This window comes from Echiichthys vipera, assembly GCF_963691815.1.
Source record: "Echiichthys vipera genome assembly, chromosome: 6".
Classification (NCBI taxonomy): Eukaryota; Metazoa; Chordata; class Actinopteri; order Perciformes; family Trachinidae; genus Echiichthys; species Echiichthys vipera.
In genome coordinates this window covers 11,606,933-11,628,283 of record NC_139831.1, presented here as the reverse complement: position 1 = coordinate 11,628,283, position 21,351 = coordinate 11,606,933, and the positions used below count along the sequence as shown (strand labels likewise).

The 21,351-nt window shown below is 40.0% G+C and overlaps 2 protein-coding genes across 3 annotated transcripts; one reads left to right on the top strand and one right to left on the bottom strand.

The window, feature by feature from the left end:
* slc30a9 (solute carrier family 30 member 9) lies at positions 1-12,472 on the top strand. Of its 2 annotated transcripts, XM_083915413.1 has the most exons (19): positions 1-100; positions 527-679; positions 1,289-1,486; positions 2,047-2,067; positions 2,162-2,209; positions 2,330-2,429; positions 2,698-2,790; positions 3,336-3,418; positions 3,978-4,036; positions 4,467-4,534; positions 5,481-5,639; positions 6,316-6,451; positions 6,535-6,574; positions 6,670-6,741; positions 8,311-8,418; positions 8,695-8,860; positions 9,952-10,081; positions 10,836-10,949; positions 11,101-12,472. In XM_083915413.1, exons 2-19 carry the CDS (start codon positions 571-573, stop codon positions 11,143-11,145), a joined length of 1,749 nt encoding a protein of 582 aa, XP_083771539.1. In that variant the 5' UTR covers positions 1-100; positions 527-570; the 3' UTR covers positions 11,146-12,472. The 2 variants fall into 2 exon arrangements, with proteins under 2 accessions (XP_083771539.1, XP_083771540.1); XM_083915414.1 differs by lacking the exon at positions 2,047-2,067.
* Positions 12,473-15,425: 2,953 nt separating this feature from the next.
* grxcr1a (glutaredoxin and cysteine rich domain containing 1 a) lies at positions 15,426-19,895 on the bottom strand (the record flags this gene model as incomplete). The annotated part of the gene is made up of 4 exons (XM_083915027.1): positions 15,426-15,605; positions 16,923-16,988; positions 17,086-17,325; positions 19,503-19,895. 4 exons carry the CDS (start codon positions 19,893-19,895, stop codon positions 15,426-15,428), a joined length of 879 nt encoding a protein of 292 aa, XP_083771153.1.
* Between the last annotated feature and the right edge of the window lie 1,456 nt (positions 19,896-21,351).

The window sequence follows — 21,351 nt, the reverse complement described above, 5'->3', positions numbered from 1 at the left end:
TTGTAGCGCTACCCTCCGTCCAAAGTGGCGTTTGCATCAGTCTGACCATAGATTCTCAAAATGGACACATATTATGCAGAACAAACCTCACAATAGAAAGGTACCGGCTTTCGTTTATTTAATGACCTCTTATAAATGTGCTCGCTTATCAGTCGCAGTAGTTTTTGTGTGAATTAAATGTTACACAGTAGTTGTTACTGTCTGCGGCTAACGAGGTTAGCTCACGGTGCTAAGTTAGCTCGGTTAGCCAAGTTTATGGCTCCGTAGTCGCCGGTGTGGGTGGCGCTGTAGCAATGCGAAAGCAATATTTCCACTGATTATCAATGAGAAACATTTCAGTTACTAATGACAACTGTGTCTTATATTTAGGTTCGTTTATGGCGACGCTAACGTTACTGCTTGATGAATCTGTCAGATGTTAGAGAGGCGATGTCTTGGCGTTAATCTGTCTGAAGTGGGTTAAGTTGACAAGCTAGCACAACAGTGACTATCAGGGCTAACTGTGACTATCTGTGACTTCGCATAGAAAGTTCCTGCACTTCATCAGCACCGAGCCCCGCTACAGCGAGGATGTTTCCCAGCCTGGCCCACAGACCATGGCACATCTTCTGCAGGGTCTCCTTGCAGCACAGGGCGCCCCTGTCACATCGGACCCCGAGGCTCCCCCAGCTGTGCTACGGTGAGGAATATTTAATATACTAGATGTCAGAGTCGGCTATTACACCTTTACTACTCTGCCTCATCTTGTACATTTATTGTGTATTTATTGTTCATTTGATGGGGACATATGTGTACATCGACAAACTGAGAACAGCAATTTAATGCAAGTATCATAGTGCTAATTTGAGACACCCGTCCTTAGAAGGGCCTTTGTGGAAAAAAGAGAGTAAAACAATGAGGTAAAAAGAAGGTGAACAGAGTACAGCGGGAAACAATAAAGCACAATGTATAAAGAAGATAAACTTAGTACAAAAATATACAATTAAACACATTTAGTTGTAACATAGCTACAGATAACTAGACATGAGTTTGTTGCTGAAATAACCAGGATTTGGTAACTCTTAAAAATGTTGAAGTTTGCAGCAAGTGATCAGGTAGGAAGTCCCAAGACTTTGCTCCTTTTACAAAAAAAAAAGAAGATGTTTTGCAGAATGAAACTTTACAGTTGCCACTCAAAGCTGGTGGATCTGCTGCACCCTCTCTACAGAGAGGCTGATGAGCAGGTCCATTTGTTTCTTCAGTTGTACTGCATAGTAAACAGAGTGTTGTCATTCATTCTTTTGCATAGGTTGGCAGAATGGAGGCATACATAACTTGTGGTTCAGCCTTCCAGACTGCCGTGTTGCTTCTCTAGGGCTGGGAAATTTGCAGTACTACTCTACCTCTGGGAACGGCAAAGATGATCCCCCAAAATCAGCATCAGGGGATGCTCCGTCAGCGGGAAAGCTCCTGTTTGCTGCTGTAAAAGCCACCTCAGGTTCAACAGGTGACTCAATTAAATGTTTCTGAATACTGCAGTGGTATTAAAATGTGCTAAAAATGTTCAAACAGTACTGCTACACACACTGTTGTTACATTATGATTATTATTATTATTATTATAATTAGTAAAATTATTATTACAGGCTATCCTCTGTGTTACATTTTAGTAAATGGAATGACCTCATACAATTGACATAAATACAAATGGGTCTTAAGAAGACAGGGATGGTTGTTGCGATTTCTCCATGTTTTTATTGATGCAAAACAAACCCATGCTGCATGCTGCTTCTGGGAGACTGTTGCAAACTTTGTTTGATGCTGGATAGTATTTAACATGAGTCTTCAACACAATTTTAACAATAATTCAAATTTGAAATGGCACTAACCGTCAGGGATTTTATTGTGGTTCATCATGACTGTCACGATCATAACTGTTTTATCCCTATTGAGATGTTTGATGCCTGTCTGTTCTTGGTGTTTTGTGTGTATTGTTTACATTAATTTGTACTATTTTCCTGTTTTAAAACTTCTCAAACTGTTGGCTTATTGCATGCCCCGCCAACAGAAGCGCCAGGAACTGTTACTGGTAAGTTGAGATGTTTAAGACTATTCAGAAGTCCCCCAGAAGAATTTCTCTTTATTTTACATTTTTGATTCAATTTAAATATTTTCTCTCATAGATTCAACCCCTCAGGGGCTGACTAAAGCTGAGACAATTCAAGTGAAAGGTAATGAATGAATCCTTGGTGATTTATATTCAGTTTCAATTTCAGTTTCTTTCGAGTGTTAAGGACTAATGAATGCAGATGAAAGCCTGTAAAATTATTTCCCTCTGTTGTCATATGCAGTTCGGGCAGTCCTGAAGAAAAGGGATTATGGAACAAAGTACACTCAGAACAACTTTATCACAGCAGTCAGAGCCATGAATGAGTTCTGCCTCAAACCAAGGTAACTCATGTTCCCCAAACTAACTGTGTAGTGTTGAATTTATTTGATATATAAAGTAACACAATGGCAAAGCTTAAATTAACGGTATTGAATGCTCATGTGTTTAGGGTAACCATGTTAGCTGAGATGCTGGCAAACCACAACACAAATTCCTTTGAGTTAATAAGCAAGCATGCAGTTGTAATTAGCTGATATAAGACTGCCCAACATTGTTTAACTCAGGTCTTCCTAAATCTTTTTCATACCCCTTCCCCTTATGTGTTCACAGTGATCTGGAGCAGCTTCGGAAGATCAGAAGGCGCAGCCCCCACGATGACACAGAGGCTTTCACTGTTTTTTTGCGGTCAGACGTCGAGGCCAAGTTAGTTCTGCACCTTTTTGCTTTACATTTAAAGAGATATCAAGAATACAACCCCATAAGTGATCCAACAAATAACTACTCAAACTAGGGCTGGACGATTTGTCGAATATAAAGCCTATTGACGATGCCTAAGATCACTGCTGGTCATTGTTTTTAGGGTGATAAGGGGCGATAGTTAGCATTTGACTTAGCTTATTTAATGGTCTGCTTCGAAAAAATCACATTCAGGCAGTTTCTCATCAGGGAGCCGGGAAGAGTTAACAGGGCAATTTAGCTAGCGAATTAGTTTAGTGAGATTAGTGAGAGAAACTTGAATTCAGAAGATGTACAATATTTTTACTGTGTATTTTTCTGTGTATTGAAGAAAATAAGCGGAGGAATACATCCTTACAGTTTCTGATTTTGTATATTACTGGCCGCCACCACACACACACACACACAAATATATATTGCCAATGGCCAGTTGCAGGTCTGACAGTGGCTGGAAAATTTTAACATATCATCCATTGATTGATTGATTCATTTATTTTTTCTCTAACTATTAGAGCACTGGAGGTGTGGGGAAGCCATGAAGCTCTGGCCCGAGAGAGAAATCTCAGGAGAGAGGTGGAGAGAGAGTACCAAGAGAGTAGGTTTTTATTTTTTATTTCAGGAAATATGCATTTTTACTTTCTGGCATAGAGTTTCATAAGAAGATCAATACCACTTTCATATACTGCATTTCAGTGTAACTCGGAAATAGTGATTTCCTTGGAGACCCCGAAAATCCTACATGGCATCAACCGTAGTTAAAGCTTTAGGAATACACTGTTTATTTGCACTTCTGTCTTATTTGAGTAACTTTTAATAAGTCATACACACAGTAATGTCCAGCTTCCGTCTGTCGACACATTGCTACAATGTTTGTACTTTCAAAATACTGCATAATGCGTTGTTATCAACTGGTATTGCTAACACTATCTAACCTAACCACATCTACCCAACCAACCAACCTAACCAGAAAGTGAATAAACATCTTCCCCATATGTGGAACCATCTTTTAATGTTAAAACTGTGCACAAAACAGTCATTTTGTGAATATTTGTACAACTTACCTGCTTAGTATTTCACAGCGGTCATTAACAATTTGGCCTGTGAACCGTTGAACACATGTTTTTTATTTGTGTCTCTTATTTGCTCATCTCCAGATATCTTTCGGAATCAACAGTTGTTGAAGGAATACAAAGACTTTTGGGGAAACACGAAGGTGAGCACTTTGATTTTCGCCTGCCATTTTGTTTGATAATATGAGTAATTCTCTACATCATGTTCTATATGTGAAGGTAATGTGGACATTAGTGGTGTATTTGCGTGACCTTTGTCTTTGTCACAGAGGTCATTGCGTCTATATGTCAATGTCATTATCTGTTGTCATTCATGAAGTCCCCCCTCTTAGTGTACAGTGATGCTATTTTAATGACTATACCGTACTATTGTACACTTCTCTAGTATGTCATGGTATATTCTACAGTATATTCTGCTGGTTTGTTTTTCCACAGTATTCCCACAGTAACAGTGAGATAACATCAACTGTATAAGTCTGTCATGATAACAGAGCTGGAAATTCTCAACCATGTGTATATTAAATCAAAGGCTGGTTGCTAAATTTCCCTTAACTTTTTCTTTACTCCACAAAGCCTCGATCAGGCCAGAGGACAACTTTTCTACAAGGACCGGGGAAGGTGGTCATGGTAGCTATTTGCATGTAAGTTGTAATTCTCTCACCCTAGTTTCTAGCCGTTTTCTCATATGAACTTGGTCCGGATATTATTTTTGGAGCAGGCTTAGATCGCCGTCTGTCCTCACACATGGGCCCCATCGGACATTAACACAGACTTTGTACTATGGAGCTAGCAGGGGAAAGTCCTTTTTGATGACCGATCCAAGTGATTCGGACATCTGCGTTCCCACATACAGCCCCTTCAGGTTAATGTTTAGATGAGTTCAGGTTTGTAGTGCATGTGTGAATGGGGCTTCTGACTGCTGTTTGGTTTTGTTGTAATTTAAAGTATCTCTGTTCTGCCTTTACTGAGTTGTAGCACACAGAGTTTGAGGAATTGGATTTGAGAGATTCCACCAGTTCTCAGCAGGGTTACTACATACAGTCGGATGAATGAAAATGTGGAAAGTAGACGTACTTTTGTCTAAAAAAAAAAAATACCATGCACTGTAGAGTTTGGTTTTGATCCTCACTAGTAAAGATCTAAAAGTTTCTATTTGGGGACTGCATGGGACCTTGTCTCACACGAGATCCTGTAGCCTATTGGATTAGGATGATTGTGTTAAAGGACATGTGCAGTCACATGAACAGCAAAACGTTTCCTTCATTTAGTATGCACAAGGACTCAATTAGTTAAGTCAAGGAGCGCTCCAATCTGGTTGTGAATTCTGTGGTCCAGAAAAACTGAAATGCTTTGTAATAAACAGAAAATAGTTGAGTAATGGAAAATGTGTGTAATTGTACATTCTTAATCAGTTTAACTTTAGCCTCCAGCTAAATTTGTTTGTCTACATTTAACAGCCACATTATCAGGTAGCTAACTTTTTCTGTCCAGTAAAAACTACCTGATACATCTACAGACCATGAAATTACATTTTAGTTGGTACAAATTCACATTTCTTTCCATCTACTTGTTTTTCTTTGTCCTCAGCAATGGGCTGAATTTCTTCTTCAAGCTCCTGGCTTGGATTTACACTGGATCAGCTAGCATGTTCTCAGAGGCCATCCACTCTCTAGCCGACACCTGCAACCAGGCTCTGCTGGCCCTGGGAATTAGCCAATCTGTCCGCAATCCTGACGCTGGACACCCGTAAGCACCAAACCTTATTGTACTGTTAAAAAAAGATGATGATGATGATGATGATGATGATGATGATGATGAGAGGAACATGAGCAGCCCTCAAAAGAAAATCGGTTATTATAACATACGTGGGGCATGGACAGCAAGGCTTTTTTCCTGCTACAGCTTTGAGTTTAAGTGATAATGCAGTTGGTCATGCAGGGTTTGGAAACACATGTTATAATTAACTAGTGCTGAATTAATTAACGGAATCGTTTTAACTGCAAAATCAAAGATACGGTTGTCTTCTGGTTTACATTGCATCTCGTACAATTAGGTATTTATTTTAATTCTTTTGAAACAGATTGTACGCACTTTTACAAAGTTCTATGTAGTTTTTATCTGATGGCTGATCAGGTAGCAGCGCGTAGAGGAAGAAAATAGACGAGCCGTGTAAAAATAGAGATGATGCGTGGGCATGCTGCAGCAGCCACGTCGTGCCACGTCCATTCCCCATGTATTTTGGCCACAATGCAAAGAGTAGAAGTATAAGTCACAGTCTACAGATGTAAACGTTTGCACAAGTAACTTTTAATCCTTTGAAAACAACAGGTAGGCATGTGTTGCCTAATGGTGGTCTAAATGCTGTTAATGGGTAAGAATCAGTTTTGGTTTGTTAAAATGACATAGAGCATGTCTTCTCCAGGTATGGCTTCTCCAACATGCGCTACATTGCCTCCCTTATCAGTGGTGTGGGCATTTTCATGATGGGAGCAGGCCTTTCCTGGTACCATGGCATTATGGGATTGCTGCACCCAGAGCCCATTGAATCTCTTTTATGGGTGAGTGTCTGTTGACTTGTGTCTGTTATCCAAGTTGTATAAAGGAGAATAATGAGCCAACACATCATGTTTCTGTGTTACAGGCTTATTGTATTTTGGCGGGCTCTCTGGTGTCTGAAGGAGGTAGTTTATAAAAATGAAACTTTGTATCGTTGGTGACATTTTTTGATATAAAGTAGACTTTGTACTGAAGCATCTCTTTTTTTTTTCTTTCTCAGCCACGTTACTAGTGGCCGTCAATGAAATCAAGAGGAGCGCCCAACTGCATGGACTGTCTTTTTATGAATATGGTATGTACAACTGTTTTGTTTTGTTTTTTATTATTAATTGAGTCTAATGCTGCCATTTACACCGAGCATCGAAATGACTCTTGGAATTATTAATTAGATGGACTGTGACTGCAAAATGGCTGGGTGTAACTAAAAATGTCTCCTAGCCACATATACCGTATGATGTGATTTTGATCTTAGCAGACCAGAGGTTAGGAGAATACTCAAGTCAAGTAAACTTTTATGTATATTGGCCCAGTATCACAAAGGTTCCCCAAGGGGCTTTTCAGTCTGTGCAGCAGATCACACTCTTTCTCCTTAGACCCTCGCTTTGGATAAACTTCCCCAAAAAAAGTATAACGGGAGGGGAAAAATGAAAGAAACCTTAAGAAGAGCCACTGAAGAGGGATTTCTCTCCCAGGACAGATAGACATGCAATAGACGTGTGTACAGAACAACCAACAAATTAACTTCATAATATTGACAATCTAAATGAAAAAAATATGCATATAATGTGAACAATTATGTGGATCCAGGAAGATGTCAAGCAGCTTCCAGGTATAACCTGGAGCCGGAGCCACACAAACTTGTCTCCACTATGGACACCTGGAAAATGGACAGGTTACACAAAAACACATGAAACAAAACTGAAGCACATCATTCACACATATAGAAGGAAGACACACACACACACACACACAGAGGGAGGGAAAACGAGAGAGACCAGAGGAGAGGCTGAATCAGTCCTGCAGGACTGAGAACCAGATCCAAACACGTAGAATGTGGGTCAAGCACAAACACAAACGAGAGAAAGAGAGAGAGAGATGGTCCCAGAAAGGCTGAATACACCTGCATTCAGTTTGATATGGACGGATCTAATCTCTGGAGTAATATTGAAGTAGTTAGATGCATAAACGACATGTACGCACAAACACCATGCGTACGCCTTTCTCCATACACACTTGGATGTAGAAAGGAAGAATGTGTAGTGAAAAGGTGCGCGCTGTTGAGTTAGATTGTTTGCAAAGTTCACTGATTGGCTTATTATTTTATCAGGTTACACAGCGTTCTGTAAAATGTCAATACATTTATACATTTAAATTATTAATACTAGTTATGAATTTCGTCATTCTTAATATTTACGTTTGCACCATCATCTCCCTGTTAATGATCGTTTCATTTTGATCCTGAATCGTGAAGCACTTTGTAAAGTCATTTTCAACACGAGCTCTATGAATGAATTGCTGATCACCCTTCTAACATTTCATGATTGGGATTGAGATTTTACCGCAACGATGGTTTACAGAAACGTTTGAATTGGCACTACGGACTCTATAAATAGCCACAGTCGTGCGTTATGACAGCGGCACCGTATATCGGAATACCTCGCCAATGAGAAGTCTAATGAGTGGTGGAGGGGCACGCAACTTTATTATCCATTTAAGGTGAACTGTGTGTTTGTGTGTCTGTGTGTGGAAATGGGTGAATGAGAGGCTAAATTGTAAAGTGCTTTGGATAAAGCGCTATGAAAATGCAGTCCTTTTAAAGTACAAGTGTAAATGTGGTCTTGTGTTGTTTTTATGTGTGCAGTAATGCAGAGTCGGGACCCGAGTACTAATGTAGTGCTGCTGGAGGATGCTGCTGCGGTAATAGGAGTCATCATGGCTGCTAGCTGCATGGGGCTCACCTCACTCACAGGTGAACAAAAAGACATGAAGACATTGTTGAATTGTTGGAGCTTCAATCTATTCACTTTTCCTGAGTCATGCAGTTAATGAGTCCATAGTTTATTGCTTCTTTTTATCGCCACTACCTATGATAAATTATCTATTATTCTTCTATGGATAATGTACCATCAGGATAATCGTTCTCTCACATATTTGTACTTTGGTCAATTTGATACAGATTTCTAAGGCTTTACTGATTCTTTCTTTCAATTTCTTTTCCTCTGGCCCTCTCCACCTGTCATCCTAGGTAACCCCCACTTTGACAGTTTGGGTTCTCTCTGCGTCGGCACGTTGCTGGGCAGCGTCTCAGCCTTCCTCATCTACACTAACACTGAGGCTCTGCTGGGTCGCTCCATACAGGCTGACCGTGTACAGAAACTAACCGAGTTCCTGGAGAACGACCCTGCAGTAAGGTCAGGAAGTGACAAACACACACACACACACGCACACACCTCCACAGCTGTAAAACATGAACCAGGTCTTGAAGTAGGAAGTAGGGTCTGGAATTACTCATGTGAATCCAATTAATTTCAACTCAAGACCACATGATCTACCAATGTGGATGATATTATGCAGGCTTAAAAGAGACCATCTGGTATTTACCGGTATCAACGTGCAACCACCTTTAAGGCCAGCTGTACACGCAAAGTGATCCAGTGTAATGCCTTTGTCACAGGGTCTAACAACATCACACGTGGATACAATCGGGCTCATTGAATCCTCAAGAGTCTCAGTTTTCCAATCATGCCCATTTTATACGATTCAAGACTGGTTAGGGACCACAGTGTGCAGAAATACACCATTTTCGAATAGGTGAAAATACCACATTAGTACTGCATGAGAAAAACTGCATTTTTTTCTTTTGCCCAAAACTGTCTGGGAGTATCATAAAACAGGCCTGTCTGTAAAGATGGGACTTGTGGGTTCCCATAGAATCTATTTTCATTCGGATATCTTGAGATCAGAGGTAAATGGCCGTCAGATTGTAACAAACTAAACGTGGTCTTGTACCCAGTTTCATTGTACATTATTGACATTAGATTGTAAACACATGGTGTCGTAGCGTAAATCCAGTGAAGTGTCCAATAATGATATTTTGCTCTCTGACTAAGTCAACTAAGGGATAATGGCGAGCAAGCAGGTCATTATTGTGAATTCAACCCCAATAGGTTGATGCGAAGGGGTCTTGAATCACCCTGAAGGGTTTTATTTATAAATAATGACGGCTCACTCTACATTATCCTGCTTAATAAACAGCTTGATACTAAATACATTAATAATTTGACACAAAATATTGTTTTAAAAAGATTTTAATAAAAAATTGGTCCTCCAGAGTCTTTGATCTGTGTCCGTAGCTGCGCTCTGTTGTTCAGAGATAAAAGTCTGTATGGCATAATGGACCAATCAGAATCAAGTATTCAACAAAGTTGTGTAATAAAGTCTGAAGTTTTTTTACCTGCTTAACCTGAAGAACTCCTGATATTCTGTATTTTATTATGAGCAGGGCCATCCACGATGTGAAGGCCACTGATCTGGGGCTGAGCAAAGTGCGCTTCAAGGCTGAGGTTGACTTTGACGGGCGAGTGGTGACGCGGTCTTATCTGGAAAAACAAGACATTGACCAAATCCTTAATGTACGTGGTTGTTTTTGTTTTTTATACTGGTGTCAATATTTTCTTATGTAGTTTTTAAAAGCATCCTATTTCATTAGTATTTCTAATTTAACTTTTTTATCTCTACATTTTATTACTGTGATAAATGGTAGGGAATAAACATGTCTTTTGAGCTGCATTATGAATTGCTCTGACTGCTTGTTGCTAACAACTGCCAAGGACACACTGAACAAATCACAAATCCATTAAGAACAAAGAATGTTCAGTCATTAAGGGTTATTCCAGTTTTTTTTTTTTTCTATTTATGCCATTGTCACAGTTATGAGTCGTAAAAAAGTGCACAAAATGTTGTCATTTTCCAGACCATAAATGTTTATGTACCTCTTGATTGAGGGAAGCGCTGCTGCACATTCCACAAGGAAACTTTTTAACACGATTTGCCTTACATTGCAGATAAAACAGTGACTTTTAATAACAAAAACGGATCATTATCAGGATATTTTTTGCACTGGTATCTACAAGTCACAATAGGTAGTCTCCAGATTATCTTTTATCTGTGGACTTCGGTAGACTCACAGTGGTCCTGAACAAAAATTGGTATCTTTTTGGAATCTGAAAAAGCCTGAACTTGATTTCATAAAATAATCTGTCACTCATAAAATGCGTGATCTTTTATGTCTTCTGGTGTGTCCCTGGCTTTTGCTGTGTCCATTATGCATCTATATTCTTTATCTCTACTGACTGAAATGAAGTGCGGTCTTTTGTTTCTATGCAGGAAATTCAGCTGGTGAAAACCCCCGAGGAGCTGGAGAGCTTCATGCTGAAACACGGGGAGAACATCATTGACACGCTGGGGGCCGAGGTGGACCGCTTGGAGAAAGAACTGAAGGTTGTGAAATATTAAACTTGTCCAAATTGTTCTGTACAAAATACCTATCTACCATTTCAGGATTGTATTATTATATTTGTTTATTGGAATTAATTCATCTGCACAACACAGGCAGATTTCCCCTGATTAACCCTTTTTTCTTCCTCCATAGCAACGTAACCCAGAGGTTCGTCATGTAGACTTGGAGATACTATAATACCTGACGGCTCTCTGCTGAGGAAACATCCCACTGTAAAAAGAAGATGAAAGGTGAAAGGAGGGCCAAGCCTGCCCCCGCTGTCTGCCTCCCATTCTGACCACCACAAAACAAACCTCCGTCTCTGCACAACTCAACGAGTCTTACTGTAGAATAATCCGCGACAATACTGGAGGACAGTGTCTCCAAGAATTCAACCTGCCGGAGGTTCATGTCTCTGGCTTAAGACTAAAAACTGTCATCAGTCTTCTTGAATTTAAAGAGAAATTTAAATCTCTGTTGCAGTTCTCATACATATATGACAGTTTAGTCTTCTGGTTGTTTTCTTGAACTGAGTATTGAATGTGTTTCGGATTCAGGGGAAATCATGACTATTTCAAAAACAAAATTGCAGAACAGGACCAGTTTAATTTACCAGACTTGTACTTTACTTTAATGTGATGCTTGAACCACAGCGGTAGCGTTTCTTTCAGTAGTACGAAAGAAACCTGAGAGCTACATATTCACACTTAGAGATTTATTTAACTGCTAGACAATATTAGATTTTTGTTTTTTCCTTTAATGTAAAAACAGAAACTGAAGAGAGTATGATGCTGCTGCAGGTTCTCTAATGAAGGCGGTGTGTGATGAATAGGTTTTTATTACTATTACAGTGAGAAAAAAAACACAAAGTGTGTTAAGACTTTTCATTTGATTGTATGCTAGAGTTGGAGAGGTCAAATACAGTAGCACTTATTAAGCATCATCTTGTGCAAAAAAAAAAATATTTAGAAAACAAGGTGTTATCACGTAAAATCAGTATATTCCTGCGATATTGAGTTGAAAGTCTTACAAATATATTAATAAACCATTTACTGGACAGGTCGATCTTTTCACAAGGTCAAATGGAAAGAGTGAACATCCTTCCAAGCCGAGGCATGACATTATAGGCAGTGGCCTCCCTCTTTTTTACTTCATTTCTCTCTTTGCCAGCTTCACAAGTCCAAACCCAGAAACTCTGTGTTGTGAGGTTTGGCAGCTGATCAGCAGGTGACTGACTGCACTGATCCAAAGATGAGGTACTGGAGGGATGCACAATTTCCAGTGTAAATAAAAAGGTCCATGATGACAAATTGTACCAAAGGATTGGACCAGCCCCGTCTCAAACAGGCTTTTAACCATTCAGGATCTCACCCTGTACAGTGTGTGTATTATATTATCAACTGAATCATCTCCTACTTCTGCTGATTTACCTGTGCGAAACATAAAGTGACTGCTTTTGCTTTTCATTCTGCATTGACTTGCTGTCGCCGCAGCAGCATAGGACACACCTGCCTGCTAAAACATGTCCCTCTGCTTCAGGAGGCGCATGGCCGGAGCCATTTCATCTCTGTTGGGAGGGCGGATATATATTTTTGAAGGTGTTAATAGTGTAATATTTTCCCCTATTGTTGGTTGTAACTATGTTGCCACTGCTGAAGGAGTTGGAATAAATTTAAAATAATTTATTAAATTATTTGGGCTTTTCCTTTTTCTGTCAAATGTCATTTCAACACTGCTTCATGTGTAGTGTGTGATTATTAACACTGTGGAGGACAACTTCTGGAGCTGTAGGAGCCCGTACCCGGACTGTAAACCCAGTGAATGACCCTCGGACCTTGTGGAAGAACAAAGAACGTTTTCCAACTTTGCATCTTCTTTTTTTTTTTTTGGATTACAGGCCTGTTTCTTGTTTTAAGCTCAGATGGTTGACTGGAATGCAAACCCAAGTCCATTAGATGGTGCAGTTGTAGGGATGAGAGAGAGGGGGTGCACTAGCCTGTACGCTGACGTCAATAAAAACAGTCATTTCCAACCAGTCTGCGCATTGACCGACCGTTCAAAACATTACGCACAGCATCGCGGCTGGACCCACGCTAGACTACTCGACTGAAATAATGTTTCGCCGATCCCGGAGAGCGGAGACAATGCGGACAAACTCCATTGCAGGTTTTTAGACCATTGAATGTTGTCTTAACATTTTGGGTGTTGCGCGCATATCAGTGTCATGTCTCGTCATACCATTCCCAAGTCAGTTGTGCCAGTGCCGCTGCCCATCTTGTTTCCTTCCATGTCTCCCCTCCGCAGAGAAAGAAAAAGGGTCGCTTGTGCACGCCGATTCAAAACATAGCAGCAGATCCTCACGGTGATTTTTTGCACATTATTATAAACGTGCGTCGAGACGCGCCTGTCACGTCTGGAGATCACCAAACACATCTTCAGTCCTTCCGCGCATCACACCCTCACGTTCACTATCATTCATTTGTTTCTTTGTTTTGAAAATTGTGAGAGGATTTAAAGAAAATGTTGCTGTTTTTGTTATAATATTCGATGCATACTGATTTTTTTCCCCCTCCCCGTCTCCAACAGCCCACAGATGGGGGGGCGCAGTAAACCCGCACAGTTTGGGGTCTCAGATTTTCATGCAACCTCCCCTCCATCACCACAAGCCTGCGGTTACAAAATCCCAAGCCCCCATTAATCTTCGGTGCGGAATTGAATTAAAGAAGGGCGATTTTTGTGCAGCAGTGTAATCATCTCCCACTACCCATGCAGGAAAAACCTCATCAACCTTTGTTTTTGTTTTTTGTTTTTTTTGCTTTGTCTGCTTCCTATTTTTTTCTCCAAATGATCGATTTGGTTGCTGTTTCAATCACAGGTGCAGAAGCATCGAGAGCAACCCAGGTAGTGATGGCAGGAGAGGTCTCCATGGCGGCTGATGATGATCACCATCACCGCCACACTGCTCTACGCTTTTAGCCTCTTTACAGTGCTGCCTTGTCTAATCATGTTCAAGCAGCATTGTACAGGGCTATGACAGCGTAGAGAGCTGAGCTGCTCGGGCGCTGCGTTTCTCTGACCCTTTGGATGGCAGCCAACAAATGACATCATCCGTTTAAAACACTAAACGGCGAGGATCGCATCTGATGATAATGGAGTGACTTGGTTTTTTTTTCTTCATGGGGATGTCGCCAAAAAGCGAAAATGCATCGTTTCTTTTACGCTTGAAGGAAACTGGAGCACATTACGTTCTTCTTAGGGTTGAATTATTCAATGCAAACCTTAATCCCTTTGCAGCCACTACATTATTGAACTCATTAGTCACATTGCTTCTGGAATCACCCCTCATCATCTTCAATATAATTTTACTGCTGTTCTGACGGTATTTCCAAAATCGTTTAAGACCCTTCTAATCATCTGGTGGGGAAAAAAAACGTAACTCAAGAGGCGCACACTGGAGAATATGTTTATACTGTATGTATGTTTGTAGACTTTCACTGCAACCGTCCATTACTTTCATTTTCTAATCATCCCTTGGTCCATAAAATCTCGGGAATCTCACAATTACAAATTCCTGAAGCCAAACGTGACATCTTCAAATGTTTTCCTTTCGTCCGACCAATAGTCGGATATATTCAGTTTACTACCACAAAGAAGAGACCAGCCAATCTCCATGATGTGAATAATTTCTACTTAAAAACATGACTTAAAGCAGCCACCGTTAATTAACACAATAGTTACCTATTGTTTTTCTTCAATCGACTGTTTCAGCTCCAATGTAGCACAAGAAATATGTAATGTAACAATAAAAATGTTGGAATTTTTTTGATTCCCTGGATTTATTTTGAACCTATGTGTGTTTTTCATACTTCCTATAGCCTAGACACCCCATTGCCAGTTTATTAGGTACACCCAGGTAAACATAATCTTGCATTTCTAAAGTTTTATTTGGTTTGAGTGGTGTTTGGTGCTCCACTGCAAGCAAAGGTCCAGTTTCACGCCTTCTTCCTGCAAATTGAGCCCTTTAACTTTCCCTCTCTGTGCTGTGTCTCCGTTCTCCTTAACGCTTTCTGATATGGGATTAGTAATGCGAGCATTGTTAATGAAGGAGCCTCCTCACTAATCAAATAACAAGCTTAAGTTTACCAAAGCTGAAACTAGTTCATGGCTCCTAGGTGGACAAAAATGATTCAATGAGAACTTTGCAATTATCTAAAGGGAGAAGTCAGCTGTTACTCGCTCTAGATCATAAAGAATGAACACATTCTTGTCATGAGTTATAGATATATACCATATAAACAACACCTGAGCCACAAATTCACAGATTTTTATTACAAATGTGTTTCCTCTTTACTAACAATGGCCATGGAGGAAGAGTCCTGCTGTGTTTCATTTCACTGTCTGTGTTACAGTTCAGTTGAAGGACCTGTGTAGAGTCACAGAGAAAAAGCTAAGGATGCTGGGTCAGGCACTTAACATCCTCAGTGGCTGCAGCTCACACAGGGCTGCAGGCCGTTCTCGTTGCAGGAGGTGCACTTGAGGGCTTTGAAGGAATCCGTGAAGCAGTTGCGAAACACGGACATCTTGCTGCCATGGCACATTGGGCATGGGATGAAGGCAAAGCCTCCACAGGTCTGGCACGTCTGGGGCTGCTGTACCCTCTAGAAAAATGGATAAATCAATATTTACATTCCAGATAAGATACCCAATCTTTAATACTGACACCTAAAATATTAACATTCCCCGTGATACAACATTTTAAATAAGTTGGTTTTGGCTAGAATAACTGACTTTAAACTCCAAAGGAATTGTCTGACATTTTGGGAAATATTCACATCTGCTTTTTTTGTCGAGAGTCACACGAAAAGAACAATACTACTCGCTATACGTTAGCTTAGCTTAAATGGGAAAACAGCTAGTCTGGCTCTGTCCAAAGGTAGAAAAATAGACATTCCAGCACCTCTAGAGCACACTCATTTAGCACCCTATATCTCATTTGTTTAATCCGTACAAAAATAATTGATAAGAAATGAAAAGTTGTGGTTTTACAGAGAGTAATGCTCCAGACTATTTCTTGGCCCGGTGCAGTGGAGTCTGTCACATATGCTGTGTTTACCTCATATCATTTTAGACCACAACTAGGAGTAACCTAGTCAGTGTAACTGCTAACCACACCCTCTGAGTTGTAATCCTGAGTATAAGATATTGTAAATTTCTGACAGCAACGTTTTGTCCAACTTAGTGAAAAGAAATGCAAATGTTTCAACAATCTGTCAGCCAAAGCCAACATCTGCATAAAATCCACATCAGTCAACTTTAATACATTTGATTCAGCTATTTTAGAATGAGCTAAATACGAAAGCGAGCAAGAAAGCGTATTTCCCATAACTCTGCAGACATAAACACCACAAAGTCATGTTGCAAGTCATTTCTGGACTGATTATCGCATGCATGACCTTTCAGAGCTGCATACTTTTCTTAACAGCCCACGGGGACTGGGATGCATGACTTAAATGCCATGACACTGCTTTGTATTTGCTTATTTAGACTCTAGTTTTGTCCAAATTACAACCAAGGCCTGAGAAACGGCCAGTGCTTGTGTGACAGCTCAGTGAGAAACAGAAATAGTATACACAATCTCAGTTTCTCTCACAGAACGATGTGCTCTACATTGCTGTGTTCGAACAAATGTGTTGGAGTCAGAATCAATAACACGCCCTCCATTATTGATGGCCACTTATTGATGTGTGCGTGCACCTTTTACATTTCAGTGCGTTCCTGTTTTATTGATGACACGACTGGTGAGGGGAAGTGACTGCTCCTGTCTGCGTTCATTCATTATGACTTTATAATTACCTTACACTTTAACATGATATATCTTACAGGTGTGTCAAATCACAGGTTGATTCACAGGAAAATCCTTTGTGAGTTTAATGGTTCATGAGGCGATTTCCAGTTCAAACACTGTGAAAACCAACCTCGATTTTTATCAGAAGATCTTGAAGCTCTCCTGATTCATTCATGCCTAGTATTTTCTCAGCACCCTGTAAAACAAAATTCAATATTTAATGAACTTAGTGTGTGGATGTACAAGATATTGATGTCTGATGTATCAAGAAAGGAGTAAGAATAAGAGCTTACCCCAAGGTAATGTCCGTCAATGAACACGACCGGTAATGAAGGAGGTTCTCCCACACGTTTGCACCGCTCCTCCAGCTCCTTCCCGTACTCGCTGTCCAGGGCGATGTTCTTCTCCACAAACTTCACCCTGTGGTTCTGGAAGATCTTCCGGACCAGCTCGCAGCGCTCAAATGTTGTCCTCACCACACGGAAACTAGTGGTGTAGATCACTATTCGCCCAAATTCAAGAGCAAACTCGATCTAAGAGGGAGCAAAAATCCTAAATGTAGTTAAATGATTAAGTGTTTTGTATTTGATTGTATCCATAAGGTTCAAAATAACTATGCAGATATTAGATTATGCTTCCCAGCAGCAATATACTGTAGATCATGATGTAAAATTTAGTATATGTACTTCAGATATCAGCCTTCGAAATGCATCTCAGAGGTAAATGCATTTCTTGTGGTATCCATAATTTAACATGATGATATTTCCACTTTTGTGTCCATTTTTTATGTTTGGTACCACTTTTCTAATACGTTGAATGGCTTTGGTAATGCTTAATAATAAGTCAACATCCAGTGGTGGTTGTAACTAAGTACATTTACTCAAGCACTGTGCTTATACAATAGTTAAACAAGTACAATTTGGACACACTTATATTTTAATATTTCTATTTTATGCTACTTTACACCGAAACTCCACTACATTTCAGAGGGAAATTTACCTTTTGCTCCACTACTACAAAAAAATATATGATCTGTTATGTAAGTATGTACAAGTGGCACCACAATAATAAAAACAGAATAATAAAACATTTTATTATAATATTTCACTGTGGGAGGAGCCATTCTGCATATTTTGATATTTTAAGTACATTTTTATGATACTACTTCACCACATGATAACGCAAAGGTTGTGCTTATTAATGTCTTATAACTGATTTATAAAGCGCCTTTTTTGCTCAGCAGCTGAAAACTCCAAAAAAAAATGGCTCCTGTTCATGAACCGTTTTGTATACAATCATGATCATAAGCTCTTCTTACTATTAAAAATTCAGAATAAGTCAAAAATAATACTGAACCAAAGTCTTAGGCACAAAGTTAATCTTCAGTTTAAAAAAAAAGATAATACTGTTCGTTATTGTATGCAGTGCTGTCATAAATAAACAGCTGTTGTCTCAGTCGGGGATCTTAAAATGCTTTACGCTGTTAAGAATACTTTCAGATGATGTACAGTTTGTCAAGGTGAGTGAGGATTTAACTTAAAGGCTGTCCCAAATATGGCAACTAATCCCTTCCCAGGCCTTGTGTTTGGGCGGCTGTGTGGTTATCTCTCCTAATCCCTTTATAAAAGGTGCCTTATAAAGTGATAAGTTATGTATTATTGGCAAAGCTTTCAAGAAAGTGTAACATAGACTTTTGTGCTTTTAAAGGTGCTCATCCTCCCTTCCAGACAGCCTGTGGTTACAATTTGGTTCTACCGTTTGGAAATCAATTCACTAAACAGAGACTTGAGTATTACTTGACAATTCATCTAAAAATTCATATTTTTTCATCTTACATGTAGTGCTATAAATTGATAAATAGCATCACAGGTAAGAGGAAAAACATGACATGTGGCAGTCAGATTGTGTGTGAGGCACTAACTTATATACACTTTGTTGTACGTTGGTTCATCTAATTTGTCAAATAATTTGTAACTGACACCACAATGCAGTCAATAAATGCGGAATAAATGATTTGTGCCTTTTCTTTCTTCAGTTACATAAATATGATGGTTCGTGTTTGATTGTCTTGCAACGTATCGAGCATTACAGAATCACTGTGTTGTGATACCATCGTTATCATGGGCAACATATACGCTAGCATCGTAACATGAGTTACTCTGTGATTCCCGCCCCAAATGCTAAATATATGCTGACATGCTTTTTGGCATCATTGATGATAATCCAATGCGTATGTGATTTTTACATAAACATGTATAAACACAAGAATGCTCTTTGAGGATAAGATCACACTGTGACAGCCCAGGCTTTAACACAACCCTAAAAGAAAGACAATGGCTTTATGGACTCTTTATGGCTTCTTCGATATGACTTCACCTTTGCATCGACACAAAAGCTGGAGAGTTTAACAAACGCTTCTGCCTGCTGGGATATTAGAAAGTGCATAGAATTCATTAACCTGATTAGTTTCTCTCCAAACACTTAACGAAATGCATCATTAATCTTTAATTGCTCTGTGACCTTGTTCTCTATTGTGAGCTTTTATCCCAGCCATACACCGACATGTAGCTCCTACCTGTAACTAGACTTGAGGACGGGGACGATGCTGATGCGAACTGGTGTTATACATAGATCGTATTGAATAAAAAATATCAATATTAATAAATATTGAACAATAAGAACAAAACAAGGCCCTATCAGATGTACTTACATTGTTGGGAAGGTTTTCAAACAGCGTCTGACCTGCGCTGACTTTGTGCCTGACCCCTCTCACAGTCCCATTTTTACTGAGTATGTTGACCCTCTTGGTGGTGAACATCCAGTCCTTGGTGGCCCCTGCGTACATGAGCAGTTCATCAGGCTCACACTCACTGTCATCCAGCTCAGAGCCCAAGTATCCATACAGGTGTCCGTCTCCACTTGTAGAGGGGGTGCTGGCCCATTCTGCATCAGAGCTGCTGGTGCAGTCTGAATCCAGGGAGTCTGAAGGCCCCTCATCCTTGAACATCTCCTTCAGCACCCGGCCGCTGTTCCCTGAAGCCACGCGGAACCTCACCCGTTTCTGTGGCTTCTCCTGTCCAGCCATCAGCGTCGTCCCCTCCATTGCAAACCCTCTGCCACATTACATGGTCCACAACACTCCTGTGTAGCTCCTCGCTTCTCATTCGGAGGTAGACACACAGCTCAGACGCACTAGTTTGTCCCCCATGGATTACTACCGGGTTTAATCCTCGCCATTTGAACAGATCTAAAAACGAGCCTGTAAGCTGCCCTACAGTCAGACTCACACTGCAAGTAAATAATACATGCATCTCTACCATGGCAACCTAGCAAGCTAATCTCAAGTAAACTGATAGCGGTCTTTGAATTATTCATCACAGTTTACACAGTTTTCACCAAAGCTTTGACAGAAGACTTTTAATGGCCTGACTTCATGTGCTTTAATCAAACAAGCGAACATTTCTTCCTCTTGGGATAAGATGACAGCCGACACTGTGAGGCAAAAACAGCTTCTGTATCAGCTACATGTCATTATTTACTACAGTTCAATTTATTTTTCTTACCTGATAGAGACATAAATAATGATTACAGAGCCAGACTGCTGATAACAATACACCTACTCAACAAACACCTTAGTTAAGACAAACACGGCTCGCCCCATGCATAAAGACTGACAGTGGAGCGGAACGTCCCATTCAAATCAACATAGCAGGATGATCAGAGCGGCTGCCATTTTTATGGGTGCCGCTGCCATTGCAAAGAACTGTGACCATTAAAGCGAGCTAACCATAGACTGTATACAATTGGGTGGGAACAAATGATGGCATCCACCTGTTACTCAAAGCTGCAATTCCCTCAATAATGTATAATTAATATAAAAGCCTTAAAATAAAAGTCACTAACAGGGAAATTAGCTTTGTAAAGTTAGGCATTTTAACATGGGTGTCTATGGGGACTGACTCGTTTTTGGAGCCAGGAACTGCAGTTTTTGGCACTTCCTTGTTGGCTGCGTTTTTCAGCCCAGTTGTCGCGTGGCGTGGGGCTTAACTGCTTTTATTTCTATGGTCAGTGCACTGTACTGAGCACCATTTTCTTTTAGGAGCCAGTCAAATGAACTGCAAACAGTTCTACTCTCATTCTATTTCTATGATCCAGCCCTTTTAGTTTAGACGAAAATACTACTAAAAAAATACTTGATGGACTGCCATTTTATAAAGACATTCATGGTTCTCAGTTGATTTTTTATTGATTACCAGACTTTTGAAAAAAAAAAACAGACACTCAAAACTAACGGCATTCCCATCTGCCTCAGCATTGCTTTGTGTTCAGCACTAATTAGCTAAATTATAGCATGCAAACAGGGTAAGCTAATTACGTCTTTATCTAACCAGTTTGACTAACCACAACATGTAGTTTGTTTTAAAAAAACATTATTGCTAAATATCAGCATAATTAGCACAGTTAGCCTAGTAACAGTAGGCTATACAGTAATATGATGCCTTTTTAGCATCTATCTAAATAGGACAAAGAGTTGCAAAAGTGATAAGCGAATCAACTGA